The 20430-nt window shown below is 39.4% G+C and overlaps 1 protein-coding gene across 1 annotated transcript in view; it reads left to right on the top strand.

Annotated features, from left to right (window-relative positions):
• Window positions 1–20430, top strand: part of cfap299 (cilia and flagella associated protein 299) — a 669728-nt gene that overhangs the window by 175202 nt on the left and 474096 nt on the right. Inside the window, exon 3 of the mRNA XM_072253134.1 lies at window positions 15951–16041. Coding sequence (XP_072109235.1) covers window positions 15951–16041 — 91 coding nt within the window. The remainder of the gene's footprint in view (window positions 1–15950; window positions 16042–20430) is intronic.

Genomic DNA, 20430 nt, shown 5'->3' with positions numbered 1-20430 from the left:
ATTGACAGATGAATTTGGTGGATGACTTAAAGAAAAATATCACTATAACAAGATTTAGAATCCACTCTCTGAAAGGTCAGTGGAGAAAGAAAGTTTCAAAGCATTTATAAAGCATTTGAGCGTGCATTAGAAGTGCAAACTTGCTGGAAAGTGGGATTAGTTTGAAAAATTTTTCTTTGGTCTGCAAGGATAGGACAGACAAATGACATCCTTCTGTGGAATAACTCTCTTTGAACTTGTTTTTATGATTTTGAGGTCATCCAACAGTACTTCTCAGGTTGGATGTTTACAATATAATTTCAATCTACATTCAATTTATTTTCCTCCCATTTACAGTTATGTTACTTCTGTCTTAATGGTTAAAAAATGAAAAGTTGGCATAATCTGTCTATAAGCCCTCAATTTAAATGGATCAGAGTCTATTTATTTCAAGCAACTAAATTGGCAAAATGGAGATAGGTAATGCTGCCAACAATGAAAAGGTTAGTTAGGTGAGCTCCATAAATGGCCATTTACTTTCTAGATAGCCTATGCTTTGGCCAATAGTAATAACTTCATGAGATCTGAAGAAATGTGTTGTTCTATGATCCAGAAATGCTGAATGAAGTTCAATCGTGATTAAGACATTCAATCATTGTGGCATTTTCTGTTTTAGTTTTAGAGTTACAGCTTTTCATCAAACAAGAGTTATTTCCTCTTCCTCGTGTTTGTTAAGAAAAAATAATGAAGTTGCAACTTTTTTCAAATGCAAGTTGTTCTTTATGACATAATTTGTCACACTTCTTAGAATGTCATTAACTCAATTTGCTTCTTTGTTATAAGTAAGACATCTGTCAATTCCCTAGTCTGATTTTGGAACTGAAATATTTTCTTCAGATGCAACAAACAGATTCTGTTTAATTTCTGTGTACCTAGTTTTCGTAGCAATAACATTTTTTATATCTTCATGAACAGAAAATATTTCAGTAAATTCAATTACTTTATTTGTGTTGTCACATAGAAAACAAAATGGTAAAATAATCAATTTTGAAGTTTAACTAATTTAAACAGAAGTCCATAATTTGGGAAATGCATTTGAATTTAATTTTAATAAGCTTAGATTTAAATATTTTCCAGTTTAGCTAATTCTTATCAGGAAATAAAACCACAGGTTAGCTGCAGATGACTGGGATATTCTTGAACACGGTGTACAATTTTCTTTCAATGTGTATCTACATTGGTACAATTTTCACTTTGTAGTCTTACACACTGAAGTAACAAATTGATGCATAATAATTTACGAGAGCTAGATGTTGTGTAACCAACAATTTGTAGGTTAATTACTAGATTGGTTCATTATTTTTATGATGCCAATGTTTTGCTTAGTTGCTTTCAATCAAGTGATCCACTCCCTTTGATAGTGGAAAAGAATGCCACTTTTTTTGTAGCCACTTCAAATGTATGTAGTTTAGGATGACTTCGGTTTTCCTATTTCATACTTTTTGATGACTTTTATTTATTGTTGTAGTTAAACGCTAATTCAGTGAGTGGTGATAGAAGATTATCCCAATAAATTTTGGACGAGCAATAAAGCGGTATTCACTGTAAATCTGCTAGTAGCTATTCAGAGCATTTGTTCTGATGTTTTGTCAGGTGCAAGTGCCTCATGGTAGGGTCAACGCTGTATAACCACACTATTCAAGCACTAGCTCAAGGAAATCTGCTATATCCATAATGTTTTGGTTGTTTTATCCAACAATATTATAAAGATTCTATTATGCAGAAGATTTATAGTTCATTCATGATTGTAACTTTTATTTTTTGTCAGCAAAATTTTATTTTTTTCTAAAGTCTAAAAGGAATTTAAATTAGTTAATAATTTGTTAAAATAATTTTTTTCAGCACAATGCTTGCTGCTAGTAATTTCATTTCCTAAGATAAGGTCAAGTACAGGCCCATCACTACAGGAGCCAAAAATAAAATCCTGGACGCACTTAACAAATTGTGTATTTCTGAGCTCCTTGCACAATGCTTGCCCCAGCTCATCACTGATATTCTAGGAAGGGTCCTTGTTGATCTATGAACAGTCCCAGAAATAATGAAAGTAATTCAATATCATCATATCACCCTGGTTGCTGGGTAGTATGTAGAATAGAATAGAATCCACAGGTTACCAACTGTTTTCACTGAGCAGTATAATAAGCTGAAGTGAGAGTGGTCTGTTCTTGTGTTCATCTTATCCTGGAGTTTCTGAGTATTTATGGGCTCTCCTTTATAAGGTAAGATAGGACTTACAGGTGTAGAGGTGGTGAGAAACTTAAGCCAATCAACCTTAACCAATAAAGACTTCTTTACGGGTATGTTTTAGGAAGAAGTCTCTGAAGAGTATACCGAGTAATTAAGAGCATCATTTTTCATTTAGCTGACCATATTTCTGGCAATATTCTGGTCTCAAGCTCCATTTTGGAAAATGGCAGTGCCTTTGTTTGCAAACTCTATGGGTAGGAACATCATATTTAACAGACTACAGGATGGACATCTATTATAAAGTAATATTGCTGGAAACTGGAACAAGGTTTTAGTGGGTCAAAGCACTGGATGACAGTTGCACCCTGCTAAACTCTAGTGGCACAGTTGCCTAATAGTGTTCTTATGTGGGATGTATGATAGGTACTACTAGTTACAATAGTTGGGAGTGTTTAATTATGTGACTGCAGCTGGGGCTGGTAATCTGGGCCAGTTGTGTAGAAGTGGGCAACCAGGATTAGGAATTAGAGACTGGTGGTAAGCAGTGGGCCTGGATTCCTGTGCCTAGGCCCTCATGAATGCATGTGTGCATGTATGTACCTACCTATGTATGCATCCACCAATGCATAGACATTAATATCCCAGAAGTCTGCAGTTGCCTTTTGCTGCCAGACCAAGATTTTGTTGTTTTAAGGCTACCCCTTCATGAAAGAAGCCATGCACAAAACACTTCCACCATGGGCCTGCACAGAATTCTGGTACCATAGCTCATGAGTTCTGATGCCTGGATATTAACGTTGCAGATATGAGTAAAATAGGACTGGTAGGAAAAAAAAGCAATATAAAGAACAAGCAGTGACTAAACTTTATTCTGGAGGGTAATATTGTCTTAATGCAGTGAACATTACCATCAAGAATAAGCTAATCCTTTGTCTAAAACAAGAGAAAATTTGCTCATTGCTGGAAATCCAAGCAACACACACAAAACGCTGGAGGAACTCAGCAGGCCAGGCAGCATCTATAGAAAAAAGAACAGTCGACTTTTTGGGCCGAAACCCTTCATCAGGACTATCTAAGTCGGACGAAAAGCAGAATTAGTGAATGCCTTATGATCCTTCGTCTCACCAAAATAATTATTGAAAAGCTTCTTCCCAATTTGCAGGGAGGGATGTGATTCACTTTGAAGCAGAGTAGCACAGTTGCTCCAGAAGAAGTGCAGAAAGCAGCACCAACCGTTATACATAGATATTCTTGACCCCTTACTGAAGGCTTTTGCACATCAACCATGAGAGAACACATGTCTCCACAAATTCCGCTGTTCATAAATAATCAGTCTCCATCTTTTGTTTTTTTCTTGGTGAAATTAAGTCATGATTCTAACCACCAAATTTATAGTAGTGTCATCCTTAGTGAAGAGCAGTATCTGACAGTTCTGATGAAGGGTCTCAAGCTGATATGTTGATTATTCATTTCCCTGACCTTCTGTGTTCCTCCAACATTTTCTGTATTCCAGATTTCCAGCATCCGCAGTCTCAGGCAAGGCTGCATTATTGCCCCAAGTTTGTCCTGTTACCTTTTTTGTTACAATGCTGCATCTCAACTTCAACAAACTTCCGACAAAAACAAATAGTCCAAACAAATGCCAAACTGTACAACCTAGGTACAAGTCAACAGCTCTAGAGCCAAGGACACACAAACCACAGCAATCAAGTGGCCCCTTGCAGGCAGTGCTTGTATTTGCATGGTTTGGAGTCCAGCCATCTTTTAGAGGCTGGAATCCAAGACATCATTCATTTGTTCATTGATGCAAATGAGAAAGCAGCCTTGTATCTGCCTCTGCTGTACTTCACTGATCTCCAACAGCAGGTGAAGATTTTGAAAGGTAAGACCAATACTTATATCATGATAGCAGCCTCTTAATAAAGGTAGGCATTACTGAGGAAATTCAACATCATCTTCCTTGCAGTAGCAAAGCCTTTGGTTGATTTGAGGAAAAGGATTTTTGAAGATTAAGACCCCAAACCCAGTGTTAATTGCACATTTTACCAGCTATAAATGATCTCTATTCTCCAATACTTGTTTTTTTTTACAGCAGGGTACTGAGGAGTGTTGTAGAAAAAGTGATCTGGGAATACAGATCCATAATTCCTTGAAAGTTGTGTCACAAGTAGATAAGGTTTTAAAGAGAGCTTTTGGCACATTGGCCTTCATAAAGCGGAGTACTGAGTACAGGAGTTGGGATGTTATGTTGAAGTTTTACAGAACATTGATGAGGCCAAATTTGGAGAATTATATGCAGCTCTGGCCACCCAACTACAGTGAAGATATCAATAAGATTGAAAGAGTGCAGAGAAAATTTACAAGGATGTTGCCAGGACTTGAGGATCTTAATTATAGGGAAAGGTCGAATAGGTTAGGACTCTTTTTCCCTGGAGTATAGGAAAATGAGGGATGAGTTGATGAGGGGTATAGATAGGATAAATGTAAGCAGGATTTTTCCGCTGAGTTTGGGCGAGGTTTAAGTAGGGGTCATAAATTAAGGGTGAAAAGTAAACTATTTAAGAACGAGGAGCTGAGGGAGGGAGCTTCTTCACTCAGAGAATGGTGAGAGTGTGAGCGAGCTACCAGCGGAAGTGGCAGATTGCAGCATTTAAGAGCAGTTTGGATAACTACATGGATGGGAGAGGTTGTGGAACAGGTTGATGGGACCAGGCAGAATAACAGTGGCATGCATGAGATCGGCTGATGGGTCTGTTTCTATGTTGTAGTGCTCTATAACCCTGACTCCTTGAAGAAATGTAAAACGCCCACCAATTCCTGGGAATTTCTGACCATGATTGCTCAAAATAGCATTTGGGCTATTACTGGGAATCTTGAGTCCGTGCTTTGGAACCTCACAGGAACCTTATGTAAGCAGCAGAAACTGTATACCACCTCACAAATTATCACAAGGCTCATCAGATTCCTCCTCCCCTTTTCTTTCCCACCAATACCAGATCATTAGAGAAGATTGCTCAAAAAGGAGTTGGATTTTTATTTTGGGGGGTGGTGACTAGAGGGATCAAATGCAAGTTAAAGCTGGATCAGGAACTCAGGAACTGTATCTAGATAATCTGTCATGGTAATATTGAATGAGAAAACAAGCTCAGAGGGTTGAATAACCCTCTCCTGTTTCTTCTTTCCATGCTTCTACATTTTTGTTTTCATTTTTAAATTATTACAAATAAATTATATAATTAGAAGACAAGATACATCAGAACCTAAACTCATCTCATGGTGCATTTAATTAATAAATTATGCAATCCTATGTGGATATTTAATCTTACTCTGCTGTGCTTCAGGAATTCAATCATAACAGTTAAATGTGTTCCATTGATTGTACTTTGTCCAATTTTACACCCTTGACATTAAGAGTTTATTTATCATGGAAGAAAATGTCAGCAATTAATTTGCCTGAATTTCAGCCATAGGTCTGGCAGAAATCCTCCAGAATTAGTATCAGTGAACTACTCCCACTGACCTGGACTCACTTTCAAGGACTGTTCATTTCATGTACCATTGTTTATTTATATATTTATTATTGTAATTCATTTTTTCTCTCTTTTGTATTTGCAGAGTTTGTTTTTGGCACATCCTGTCGGGTGTGGCCCTTCATTGATTCTATTTTCTTACTTGTATTTACTGTGATTACCTGCATGAAATCTCAGGGTTGTATATGGTAAGATCTGTACTTTGATAATAAATTTACTTTGAACTTTGATTATTAACATTCCCTTCTCTGAGTTGAGCTAATCTTCCATCAATATTACGGTTGTTGTAGGGAAATTAATTCAAGCATTTATCTGCTTTAGGCTGCTAAAGGCAAATCAAGATTGTTCAAGGAATATAGTTGCTGAGGTCTTACCAGATGGGAAATCATTTTCTCAACACTTTTACCTCTAAGGAAGTAATGATAAATTTCCTGAAAGGATGAAGTTTCAATTTTGTTTTGGTTTAGAACATTATATTATGAGAGCATATAAGAGAGATTAGGAGTTAAGCAACACACATCAAAGTTGCTGGTGAACACAGCAGGCCAGGCATCATCTCTAGGAAGAGGTACAGTCGACGTTTCGGGCCAAGACCCTTCGTCAGGCCTAACTGAAGGAAGAGTGAATAAGGGATTTGAAAGTGGGAGGGGGAGGGGGAGATCCGAAATGATAGGAGAAGACAGGAGGGGGAGGGATGGAGCCAAGAGCTGGACAGGTGATTGGCAAAAGGGATATGAGAGGATCATGGGACAGGAGGCCCAGGGAGAAGGAAAAGGGGGAGGGGGGAGAAACCCTGAGAATGGACAAGGGGTATAGTCAGAAGGACAGAGGGAGAAAAAGGATAGAGAGAGAAAGAATGTGTGTATATAACTAAATAACGGATGGGGTACAAGGGGGAGGTGGGGCATTAGTGGAAGTTAGAGAAGTCAATGTTCATGCCATCAGGTTGGAGGCTACCCAGACGAAATATAAAGTGTTGTTCCTCTAACCTGAGTGTGGCTTCATCTTTGTAGTAGGGGAGGCCATGTATAGACATATCAGAATGGGAATGGGATGTGGAATTAAAATGTGTGGCCACTGGGAGATCCTGCTTTCTCTGGCGGACAGAGCGTAGGTGTTCAGCAAAATGATCTCCCAGTCTTCTGACCATTCGCTATTTATTTATATACACACATTCTTTCTCTCTCTCTCCTTTTTCTCCCTCTGTCCTTCTGACTATACCCCTTGCCCATCCTCTGGGTTTTTCCCCCCCTCCTTATTTTCCTTCTCCCTGGGCCTCCTGTCCCATGATCCTCTCATATCCCTTTTGCCAACCACCTATCCAGCTCTTAGCTCCATCCCTCCCCCTCCTGTCTTCTCCTATCATTTCGGATCTCCCCCTTCCCCTCCCACTTTCAAATCTCTTACTAGCTCTTCCTTCAGTTAGTCCTGACGAAGGGTCTCGGCCCAAAACGTCGACTGTACCTCTTCCTAGAGATGCTGCGTTCACCAGCAACTTTGATGTGTGTTGCTTGAATTTCCAGCATCTGCAGAATTCCTCATGTTTGCGAGATTAGGAGTTAGATTAGATTAGATTAGATTCAACTTTATTGTCATTGTGATGACTACAGATATAAAGCCAATGAAATGCAGTTAGCATCTGACCAGAAATGCAAAGAATAGTGTTATTTACAAAATAACTGCGAATAAAAAGTAAGTGCTACAGCACACAAATATAAAAGTACTGAGACCGTACAATATGGGTGCAGTACTGCTTAGCGCTGTGATGTGAGGTTCAGCGGGGTCACAGCCTCAGGGAAGAAGCTCTTCATGTGCCTGCTGGTGCAGGAGCGGAGGCTCCTGTAGTGCCTACCGGATGGGAGGAGAGTAAAAAGTCCATAGTTAGGATGAGATGCATCCTTGATAATGCTTTTCACCCTGCCCAGGCAGCGTTTATGGTAGATGTTCTCAATGGTGGGCAATTGAGTGCCAATAATCCGCTGGGCAGTTTTCACCACCCGCTGGAGTGCTTTGCGGTCTGATACGGGACAATTGCCATACCACATTGAGATTCAGTTGGTGAGTATGTTTTCAATGGTACAGCGGTAAAAGTCCGTCAGTATCCTGGGACAGAAGTGAGCTTTCTTGATGCTCCGCAGGAAATAAAGGCGCTGTTGCACCTTTTTGATCAGTATGGAGGAGTTCAGGGACCAGGTGAGATCCTCAGAAATGTGCACACAAAGGAATTTGAAGCTTGATACACGCTCCACTACAGCTCCGTTGATATAGATGGGGACATGAGTGTGGCTCCTAGCATGTCTGAAGTCCACAATGATCTTCCAATACCCAATAAATAAAAAAAAATCTGAGCTCTTAGTAACAAATTCTATTTACATTACTCTGGACAAAGAACAGTAAAATGGAACAATTTGAATTGACCTTTGACTTGGAGACTGCATGGTCTATTTCAGTGCTGTTACATTCGTTTTGTTACATCAGAACGGAAACATTTTGACTGTAAATCAAATTTAATGTATAGAATATCTTGGGGAAGTCCACCTAAATTTTAATTGCAGATGGAATAATAAATCTTCTGATATCACATTTAAGCTTAGAAATGGCTTCAAGCATATAATGATGTTTTGTGCCATAAAGAGGTAATCAGCTTCCTACTGTGCTACCTATACTACTAATGGGTGTTTCTTGTTTTGTGTTTGGATAAACAGGCTTAGATCATTGATGTAAGTACAGTTCAAAAAGGTTCAAAGTAAATTTATTATCAAAGTACATATATATCACCGCAAACAACCCTGAGATTCATTTTCTTGTGAGCATACTCAATAAATCCATGATAGAATCAATGAAAGACCGCACTGAGTGTTCAACCAATGTGCATCATACAACAAACTGCAAATACAAAAAGAAAGAAAAAAATAATAATAATGAATAAGTATTGAGAACATGAGATGAAGAATCCTTGAAAGTGAGTTCATAGGTTGTGGGAACATTTCGATAATGGGGCAAGTGATCTCGAGTGAAGTTTCCCCTTTGGTTCAAGAGCCGAAGAGAAGAGGGGTGATAACTGTTCCTGAACCTAGTGGTATGAGTCCTGAGGCTCCTATGCCTTCCTGATCACTGCAGCAAGAGCAGAGCATGTCCTGGATTGTCTGGTCCCTGATGATGGATGTTGCTTTCTTGCGACAATGCTTCATGTAGATGTGCCCAATTGTGGGGAGGGCTTTACTTGTTATGAGCAGGGCCGTATCCACTACTTTTTGTAGGATTTTCTGTTCAAGGGCATTGGTATTTCCATACCAGACTGTGATGCAGCCAGTCAATATACTGTCCACCACACATTTATTAGATGTTGTGTCAAAAATTCGCCAACTGCTAAGGAATTAGAGGCCCTGCCATGCTTTCTTTGTAATTGAGCTGACATACTGGGCCCAGGGCAGGTCCTCTGAAATGGTAACACTGAAGAATTTAAAGTTGCTGACCCTCTCCACCTCTGATCCTCCGAGGAAGGCAGACTGGCTGATGGACCGCTGGTGTCCTCCTCCCGAAGTTAATGATCAGCATCTTTGACTTGCTGAGACTGAATGAGACTTTATTGTTGTGACATCATTCAGCTGTTCCTAGCCTCTAGGTCACAAATGGTAATGCAGGTAGAGCAGGGGGCTAGGCACACAGCCTTGTGGTGCGTCTGTGCTGCTGGAGGTAGTTGCTAATCCGAACTGACTGACGTCTGCAAGTAGGTGGAGTAATGAAAAGGGTAAGACTTATATGAGACACAAAACTTGAAAACAGTTTTGATGACTTTGGTCACAGCCTCCCTGCTGAGTTTTGCTTCATTATTTATCCCTTCCAATCTCTCTCACGTAACTGTGGAAGGAACGCACTCAAAGAGAAACAAATGTTGTCAGGTGGGTTACCAGCTTTACAAACCTTCTAATTTTAATTTCCACTGAGCTCAAGAGAATCTAAATTCAGGTGGAGTGTAAAATGTTCAGATGGAATGTAAATTATTGTGTTAGCCTACCCATTGGTAGGTCAGACCCCAATTCTTATCATATTTTGCCATGTTTAATTGCTATGTTTAATTTCAACTGCCTTCCCATTCAATCGTTTTCTAATTCTTCACTTCGTCCTGTGTGAATAGTTCTCTCTGGCAATACATCTGCAAATCACCTCCTTCGATTTCTATTTACTGCTTTCTCTTTCCCTTTCATATGTTGCATTAGAGATCAGTCTTTCTGTCACTATATTCATGTTCTTTGAATTATTGGAATTGGTTTATTAATGTCATATGCACTGAGATATAGTTAAAAATTGGTTTTGCACACTGTTCATACAAATCAAATCATCACACAGTGTATTGAGGTAGAACAAGATTAAAAAGAAGGCAATGCAGAACAAAATAACAGCTACAGAGAAAGTACAATACAGGTAAAGACTAAGGTACAGGATCACAACAAGGTAGATGTGAGGTTTAGAGTTCATTTTATCTTGCAAGGGAGAGCCATTTTCACCATCTTATAACACCTGTCCTCGAGCCTGGTGCTTTTCAGCTTTTGTATTTTCTGTTTGATGGGAGAGGGGTGGGTAAGGTGTTTGATTATTAGATTAGATTAGATTATGTTAGCTGATCTATTTAGATGGTGGGAAGTATAGACAGATTAAATTATCATTTATTGCATTATTTTCCCATGTATTTTTATGCTTTCAAATGCCCCTTTAAACACCCTTTTGATAGTTCCTTGAACCTCCTTGCCATTTTGACACTCTTCTACATCTATATGATGCCCTCATTTCCATATAGTAATTCTTATAAAGCATTTTAGGATATTCTCATTGTTAATATGATGCTACCCCAAGATTTCACAGTAATTGTAGTGTTCCCTGTTTGAGCTACCTTGTTCACTGATTAATGCACTAACTTTAAATTTCCCAATTTCTTTAAGTTCCTAGAAACCATAGAGACCATAGAAACTACAGCACAGAAACAGGCCTTTTGGCCCTTCTTGGCTGTGCCAAACCATTTTCTGCCTAGTCCCACTGACCTGCACACAGACCATATCCCTCCATACACCTCCCATCCATGTATCTGTCCAATTTATTCTTAAATGTTAAAAAAGAACCCGCATTTACCACCTCGTCTGGCAGCTCATTCCATACTCCCACCACTCTCTGTGTGAAGAAGCCCCCACTAATGTTCCCTTTAAACTTTTCCCCCCTCACCCTTAACCCATGTCCTCTGGTTTTTTTCTCCCCTTGCCTCAGTGGAAAAAGCCTGCTTGCATTCACTCTATCTATACCCATCATAATTTTATATACCTCTATCAAATCTCCCCTCATTCTTCTACGCTCCAGGGAATAAAGTCCTAACCTATTCAACCTTTCTCTGTAACTGAGTTTCTCAAGTCCCGGCAACATCCTTGTAAACCTTCTCTGCACTCTTTCAACCTTATTAATATCCTTCCTGTAATTTGGTGACCAAAACTGAACACAATACTCCAGATTCGGCCTCACCGATGCCTTATACAACCTCATCATAACATTCCAGCTCTTATACTCAATACTTTGATTAATAAAGGACAATGTACCAAAAGCTCTCTTTACGACCCTATCTACATGTGACACTACTTTTAGGGAATTTTGTATCTGTATTCCTAGATCCCTCTGTTCCACTGCACTCCTCAGTGCCTTACCATTAACCTTGTATGTTCTACCTTGGTTTGTCCTTCTAACGTGTAATACCTCACACTTGTCTGTATTAAACTCCATCTGCCATTTTTCAGCCCATTTTTCCAGCTGGTCCAAGTTCCTCTGCAGGCTCTGAAAACCTTCCTCACTGTCTACTACACCTCCAATCTTTGTGTCATCAGCAAATTTGCTGATCCAATTTAGCACATTATCATCCAGATCATTGATATAGATGACAAATAACAACGGACCCAGCACTGATCCCTGTGGCAAACCACTAGTCACAGGCCTCCACTCAGAGAAGCAATTCTCTACTACCACTCTTTGGCTTCTTCCATTGAACCAATGTCTAATCCAATTTACCACCTCTCCATGTATACCTAGCGACTGAATTTTCCTAACTAACTTCCCATGCGGGCCCTTGTCAAAGGCCTTACTGAAGTCCATGTAGACAATATCCACTACCTTCCCTTCATCCACTGTCCTGGTAACCTCCTCGAAAAACTCCAATAGATTGGTCAAACATGACCTACCATGCACAAAGCCACGTTGACTCTCCCTAATAAGTCCCTGTCTATCCAAATGCTTGTAGATTCTGTCTCTTAGTACTCCCTCCAATAACTTACCTACTACCGATGTTAAACTTACCGGCCTATAATTTCCCAGATTACTTTTCGATCCTTTTTTAAACAACGGAACAACATGAGCCACTCTCCAATCCTCCGGCACCTCACCTGTAGACAGCGACATTTTGAATATTTCTGCCAGGGCCCCTGCAATTTCAACACTAGTCTCCTTCAATGTCCGAGGGAACACCCTGTCAGGTCCCGGGGATTTATCCACTTTAATTTTCCTCAAGACAGCAAGCACCTCCTTCTTTTCGATCTGTACAGTTTCCATTATCTCACTACTTGTTTCCCTTAATTCCATAGACTTCATGCCAGTTTCCTTAGTAAATACAGACGCAAAAAACCTATTTAAGATCTCCCCCATTTCCTTTGGTTCTGCACATAGCTGACCACTCTGATCTTCAAGAGGACCAATTTTATCCCTTACAATCCTTTTGCTCTTAATATACCTGTAAAAGCTCTTAGGATTATCCTTCACTTTGACTGCCAAGGCAACCTCATGTCTTCTTTTAGCCCTCCTGATTTCTTTGGAAGTATTTCCTTGCACTTCTTATACTCCTCAAGCACCTTATTTACTCCCTGCTTCCTATGCATGTCATACAACTCCCTCTTTTTCTTTATCAGAGTTGCAATATCCCTTGAGGACCAAGGTTCCTTATTCCTATTCACTTTGCCTTTAAGCCTGACAGGAACATACAAATTCTGCACTCTCAAAATTTCTCCTTTGAAGGCTTCCCACCTACCGATCACATCCTTGCCAGAGAACAACCTGTCCCAATCCACGCTTTTTACATCCTTTCTCATTTCTTAAAATTTGGCCTTCTCCCAGTTAAGAACCTCAACCCTAGGACCAGATCTATCCTTGTCCATGATCAAGTTGAAACTAATGGTGTCATGATCACTGGAACCAAAGTGCTCCCCTACACAGACTTCTGTCACTTGTCCTAACTCATTTCCTAACAGGAGTTCCAAAATTGCATTCCCTCTAGTTGGTCCCTCTATATATTGATTTAGAAAACTTTCCTGAACACATTTTACAAACTCTAAACCATCTGGACCCCCAACAGTATGGGAGTCCCAATCAATATATGGAAAATTAAAATCCTCTACCACCACAACTTTATGTTTCCTGCAGTTGCTGCTATCTCTCTGCAGATTTGCTCTTCCAATTCTCGTTGACTATTGGGTGGTCTGTAATATAATCCCACTAATGTGGCCATACCTTTCCTGTTTCTCAGCTCCACCCATAAGGACTCAGTAGACAAGCCTTCTAATCTGTCCTGCCTGAGCACTGCTGTAATATTTTCCCTAACAAGCAATGCTACTCCCCCACCTTTCATTCCTCTGCCGCGATCACATCTGAAATATCGGAACCCTGGAATATTAAGCTGCCAGTCCTGCCCCTCCTGTAGCCAAGTTTCACTAATTGCTATAACGTCATAATTCCACGTGTCAATCCATGCCCTCAACTCATCCGCCTTCCCCGCAATACTCCTAGCATTGAAATATATACACCTCAGAAGATTTTTACCACCACTCACAACCTTTCTATTTGCGGCTTTGCTTGAACTTTTAACATCATTTATTTTCACCCCAGCCACACCGTCAGCTCTGGCACTCCGGTTCCCATCCCCCTGCAAATCCAGTTTAAAGCCTCCCCAACAGCACTAACAAACCTCCCTGAAAGGATATTGGTCCCCTTGTAGTTCAAGTGTAACCCGTCTCTCTTGTACAGGTCCCACCTGACCTAGAAGAGGTCCCAATGATCCTGAAATCTGAAACCCTGCCCCCTACACCAGTTCCTCAGCCACTTGTTCATCCTCCAGAGCATCCTATTCCTACCCTCACTGGCATGTAGCACAGGTAGCAATCCTGAGATTACCACCCTCGAGGTCCTGATTTTCAACTTCCTACCAAGCTCTCTATACTCACTCTCCAGGACCTCCTCACTCTTCCTTGCTATGTCATTGGTACCGATGTGCACCACGACATCTGGCTGATCACCCTCCCACTTCAGAATGTCATGCAAGCGATCAGAGACATCCTTGACCCTGGCACCCGGGAGGCAACAAACCATCCTGGATTCTCTGTCATGACCACAGAACCTCCTATCTGTACCTCTAACTATCGAGTCCCCTATCACTACCGCTCTCCTCTTTTTCCATCCTCCCTTCTGCACTGCAGAACCAGACTCAGTGCCAGAGATCTGGCTGCCGCAGCTTGTCCCAGGTAAGTCATCCCCCCCAACAGTATCCAATGCAGTATACTTGTTGTTGAGGTGAATGGCCACAGGGGAACCCTGCTCTGCCTGCCCTTTCCTCTTCCCTCGCCTGACAGTGACCCAATTTCCTGTCCTCTTCTCCTTTGGTGTAACTACCTCCCTGTAGCTACTATCTATAATCTCCTCATTCTCCTGAATGATCCGCAGGTCATCCAGCTGCTGCTCCAGTTCCCTAACGCGGTTTATTAGGAGCTGCAGCTGGATGCACTTCTTGCAGGTGTCGTTGTCAGGGACACCAGAGGGCTCCCTGACTTCCCACGTCCTGCAAGAGGAGCATTCCAACATCCTGCCTGGCATTCTCTCGACCCTAGACAATCTGAACAAATAACTTACCGGAACCTACCCTGACCTCTACCTGTTCTCGCCGAAGCCTGTTTGAGCCAAAGCCGTCCCACTCTGACTCAGTTCACTCCGAAGATGGCCACTACAACAATGCCCGCTGTATATGGTGGTCTGCTTTTAAACCTTGGCGCGCTACGTCACGCGCCTGCGCAGTGCAGACTCTTCTCCCCGAGCAGTGTTTAAAAAAAAATGACTTTTTCTACCCGATTTCTTCCACTCCCTTCTTCAGCTGCTTGCTTCGACTGAAACAAGAACCGTTGAAATTTTCTCTTTTTAAACCTTGGTGCGCTAAATCCTAAATCCCTCTCTGTTTCTGTTTATAATACATTAATAGATATTAAGTCACCATTATAATAATGTTAATTTTAGCTAATAGTATGTTAATTGAAATTTTCGCAAGCTTTCAAAAGAGCTTTAAGCAACGAACTTTTTCATAATCTTCACATTAGGTTGGGAACAGATTATTCATTGATGCTTTCTGATGGATTTAGCCAATTCTTACTATTTACTTGTAATAGCTATGTTTGCATTGCACATACTTTGGGGATTTTGGGGCCTTCCCTCCGGAGATTCTCGATCGCACAGTAGCAGCGGCAGTGAACCGGGCATTTCAGAAGTTTTCTCCAGATGTTTCTCTGTGCTTCTCATGTCTGTCTCCATCAAATCAGAATTGTGCACAGCATCCTACTTACAAATACGATATTTCACTGGAGAGCTGTGCGTGCTGCGTCGCGCCACCATCTTCTCCTCCCGCAATAGTGGTGTAAAACTACTCTTCCCTTCAATAACCAGATGTCACTTAAAGTTGTCAAAATGCCCATATTGCCCATGTTGACCTTCCTTTGGATAACTGTCTTGCGTGGTACTTTTTTAACATTTCAAGGATGAAATTGCACTTGATAAGACATTAAAACAATGCTTGAGTCCAGTATGTATCATTGTATTCTCTCTTAGCATATTTATGGTATCCTTATCAGAGGTATTAGGTGTTTCAAGTGGATGAAAATCATTCATGGGTAAATTCATTCATTGTAGCACTTTCAAACAGACATAGAATAATAATTTTACTGAAACCAGTTGGAAAAAAATACGTCATGCAGCAAATTAGTGACAGTTTCCACATAAATTTGGACTTAGAGTACTGCGTGTTCCCATCATGTCCTATATTAACAATTTTCATTTGTTTCACAGGAGTGGATTGACCTGACTTTTTAAAGCAAATGTTTATAAAATTCAATTTATCTTATTTTATTCTTGCAGAGTATTGGCAAGTGCAGGAAAAGAGCTGAAAGATAATTTCTTGTTGGCACTGGCAGAGCGTGAAGAAGACAACCACAGTGGGAAAATGAGTGTAAGTTCACAATCAAGGGCTCAAATTGCACATAATTTCTATTTCTGTTGGAAAAAGTACTAGATTTGGCTTGCATACAAATGTGAGTTAGGAGAAGGAGTAGATAATGTGACTGATGTGATTCTAACCCTAACTCTTCCTTCACATCTACCCCAAAATGCCTTTAGTACTCTTACAAAGTATCTATTTATCACTGACTTAAAAATGTTCAAAGACTCTGCTTTCCTCATCCTTTGAAGAAGAGATTTCCAGCCTCACTATTCTCGAAGAAAAAGGTTTGCTTCCATCCTGTCTTAAATGATTAATCATATATTCTTAATATGTAATGCTTAATACTAGGTTCAAAGTTCAAAGAAAATTTATATCGACGTACCTATATGTCACCATAAACCCTGATATTTATTTTCTGTTCTCACACAAGAGGGAATATCCTCTCCACATGAAGAGGACCAAATTGCTGTTAAGACCAATTAGGACCAAATATATTTCAATCAAATCGCCTCTTACTCTTCTGAGTTCCATCAGATGCAAGCCGAGCCTGCCAAATCTTTCTTCATAAGAAAATCTCTCCATTCCAATTGCCATTGAATGGACAATGGTGCAGCTTCTAGAGCTGCTGCTTCACAGCTCCTGTGGTCAAGGTTTGATCTTGACCTTTAGTGCTTTCTGTGTGGAAATTGTATGTTCTTGCTGTGAGTGCATGAGTTACTCTGAATGTTTCTGTTTCCTCCCGCATGCTGAAAATAAATAGGTTGGGATAAAATGCAAATTGGCCACTGTAAAGTGTCCTAAAGTGTAAATGAGCAATATAATTTGGATGCCTCAGAGTCTGTTTCTATGCTGTATTCCTCTATGAAGGGTCTCTGTCCAATCGTTGACTGTTTTACTCTTTTCCATAGATGCTGCCTGGCCTGCTGAATTCCTCCAGCATTTTGTGTCTATTGCTTTGATTTCCGGCACCTGCAGATTTTCTCTTGTTTGTGATTCCTCTGTGACTCTAAACCTTCTCTGAAATGCTTCAAATGCATTAGCATTCTTCTTTAAACAAATGACTAATACTACCAGTTTATCAGATATGTTGACGCTAATACCCCATGCAACTGAAGCACAACTTCACTACTTTTGTGTTCATTACCCCAGCATTAAATAATGATGTTGTGTTAATTTTCCCAATTTCTTAGAATACCTGCATAAACATTTTGCAATTCATGCACCCTTCATCTTAAGTTTCTGCAATCTTTTGCTACTTATGTAATATGTTTCTTCTTCGTTTTTCATGGCAAAGCAGGCTAGTTTGCAATCTCCCACATTTACCAGAGCTTTTCAATTAATCTACCTACATTCTTTTGTAGCCTCTTTATTGCTTCTTCACAACTTACTTTCCCTACCTATTTTATCATGCATTTACAGTGAATAAAATTAAATGTGTCTTAAGTGTAACATTCATTGTAAAAAAAAGCTTGAAAGTAAAATAAAGTACAAATTTGTTATTGTTCGTTTTGCACCACTACCAAAGAACATTTTTACCCCATTAATTGATATGCCATTAACTATGGATCTTGGAATTGTACACCACTTTGCTAGCAACTTCACCTGCAGCTTTCAATTGTGTCGAATGAAAAGCTCTTGGAATTTTACCTGCTCCTACAGCAACAGTTCATTAGAAATCCTGTTTATGGTATTGGAATGGGAGAAGCCCTGAGAAGTTAACACTCTGTATGCAATGCAGTAGCAGTATTAAAAAAGGGATGAATTTATTCAGCACTGATGCAGAGTTTCAAGCCAAAACATCGATCCTTACACAGGTGGAACATGATCCACTGAATTCCTCCAGCTCGTTGGTTGTTGCGTTAAATGTATTTTCTTTGCTCATTTATTCCTGTAAATGAAAACTAATATTTTCTGCAGAGCTTTTGACTTAGTCTTTTTCTGTTCAAAGGATTGTACAAAGACATAATATGATATGATTTTACTTGGGAAATCAAATGCAACCTATTGCCCTGAAGGTAAATTGAGACACAGGTTAATTTTATCATTTTTGAGTTGATTTTTGTTTCTACAAATTCACTGTTATGATCAATGAGATTATCATTAATCTAGAGAAAACTTTTCACTCACTCATTCCTCGCTAAATTACATTAATTGTAATCACATTTATTGTTGGGCCTCAGCTAATTTTAATTTCAAATATATAGATACAAAAGATTTGAAAAGCGAAAAAGGTGTAAATGATTGGAAAATCTTATTTCACTGCTGCAAGTTCAATAGAAACATAAATGCAGAGAAGGTTTGAAATAGAACTTCACTTTAAAACAAAATCAATTCTGATTGGAAAAACAAACAACCAAAAACGCGATGCCCTTCCTAAAGCTGGACTTATGGGATTTCTAATTAAAAGATCAAACACAGATTGAAGAAGGGATATTGGAATCTGTGGACACATATTTTCCCAATGAATATTGACTATGTAAACAGTTTCATGCAAAAGGCATTCTAGCTTTTAAACTTATGTTATTGAAGTTGGTATAAAGGAACTGGTTACAACTTGTTCTTTTTCAAGACTATTCAAAGAAACCACTGTAGTTGACTTAGAAAACAGTGAATTAAGCAGCTTCTAATGTACCTCTTCCTGTGCTTAAAACCCAAGGAAGAAAATATGGCAGAGCATATGACTAACAATATTGTGCTGACACACTCCTTTCTTTCCTTCACTATTTTCCAAGTCCTCTGAAGTGTTTCCTTTGATGAAAAAAGGCTGATTGTAGGAATGTTTATTTCATTTTCAATTAACCCAAATTTGCCCCCATTTAATAAACCTACTGCTGGAAAAATTATGAGTCATGCAGGTAATTTCAACTAAATGTTTGACAATTCTCATTTTGTCCAAACTTTACAAAGTATATCAAACTCTATTTACATGGGCAAAAACTGTATCTCAAGGAGTACTTTGTGCTTAATTCTACACTGACAGTTTTACAGAGGTTTATTGTCCATGTTTGTGGCTTACTATTTTAATTCACATTTTCTGTTTTGTGATATATTAACATACAAATGATCCCATTAAATTTCTGTTCAATCATATCAGAAATGTGATTTTGGTCAGGAAAGACAATCTGATACTCATCTACTATATATGAAAGAACGTCATGAGGGCAAGTGCATAAGAACAAGAAAAGTGGGAAGGGAAATTGCTCTTGAATTAAAAAGGAATCAAAGATTCATTAAACTCTGAAGCTATTCTTCCTCATTTTTTGGGTGATCCTTTATGTGAATACTATGCCTCATAATTCTGAATTCCCATAAGAGGAGAAATATCCCCACTTGTTTCTGTCAAGATCTGTCAGAATGTTATATGTTTTAGTAATATCAGTTCTCATTCTTCTCAACTTGAATAAGAAAGGACACAATCTAGTCAAGTATCTAAGGAATCAATCAAATGAGCTTTTACTGCATTGCTTCAAAGAATATTTGAATACAGAGTTCAAAATTGTATGTAAAACTCCAGGTGTGCTTTCAGTACGAGATGGTAGCGTAACAGTTAGTGTAATGCTCTATAGCGCCGGAGATCTCAACCGGAGTTCAGCACCCGCTGCTATCTGCAAGGAATTTGTACATTCTCCTCATGACCGTGTAGGTTTCCTCTGGGTGCTCCGGGTTCTTCCTGCATTCCAAAGATGTATGCGTTAGGGTTAGGTTTAGTAAGCTGTGAGCATGCTATATTGACGCTGGAAGTATGGGATACTTGCGTGCTGCCCCCAGCACATCCTCATGACACAAACAAAAACATTTCACTCTATGTTTCAATGCACATGTGACAAATAAAACTAATCATTATCTTTATCTTTATTAGTAATGCCCTTTACGACTGCCCAATACAGCTTCCCTACTTTTGCACTCCATCTTACTGGGTACTTAGGTTTTCATTCCATTTGCTTTTCAGATTATGCTCTGTGATAGATGAGGACACACAGATCATATTGCAGCCAATATTCTTTGGAGTCACACTATTTCATTCTGTTTTACTATTTTTCATACTAAAGTGGACAGTCTCACAATTCTTTATACTCTGTCTGCTTACGTTTATCCACTAACCCAATCTGTCCATATTTTCCCCACCCATTATATGATCAGCAATCTTAGAGAGGTAGCTTACTGAGCTCTTTCAACTAAGTCATTATTATAAACTTCAGATGGGTGAGATCTCATCACTGATACCTGTCAATCTGAAAATGGCCCATTTAACTCTGTTTTCTATTAGTTGCCAATCTTTTAAACATGTAGCAACTCTTTAAGTGGTACTGTGGAAATTCAAACACATATTCCAGCAAGTTTAACAGATCTGAGTCCTGCTAGTTGACTTTTATAATTTTCTCTGGTGATCATTGTCCA

Source organism: Mobula birostris, chromosome 3 (assembly GCF_030028105.1).
Source record: "Mobula birostris isolate sMobBir1 chromosome 3, sMobBir1.hap1, whole genome shotgun sequence".
NCBI classification, from domain to species: domain Eukaryota; kingdom Metazoa; phylum Chordata; class Chondrichthyes; order Myliobatiformes; family Myliobatidae; genus Mobula; species Mobula birostris.
The sequence above is the reverse complement of the archived record's forward strand: the minus strand, read 5'-3'. Positions and strand labels throughout refer to the sequence as shown.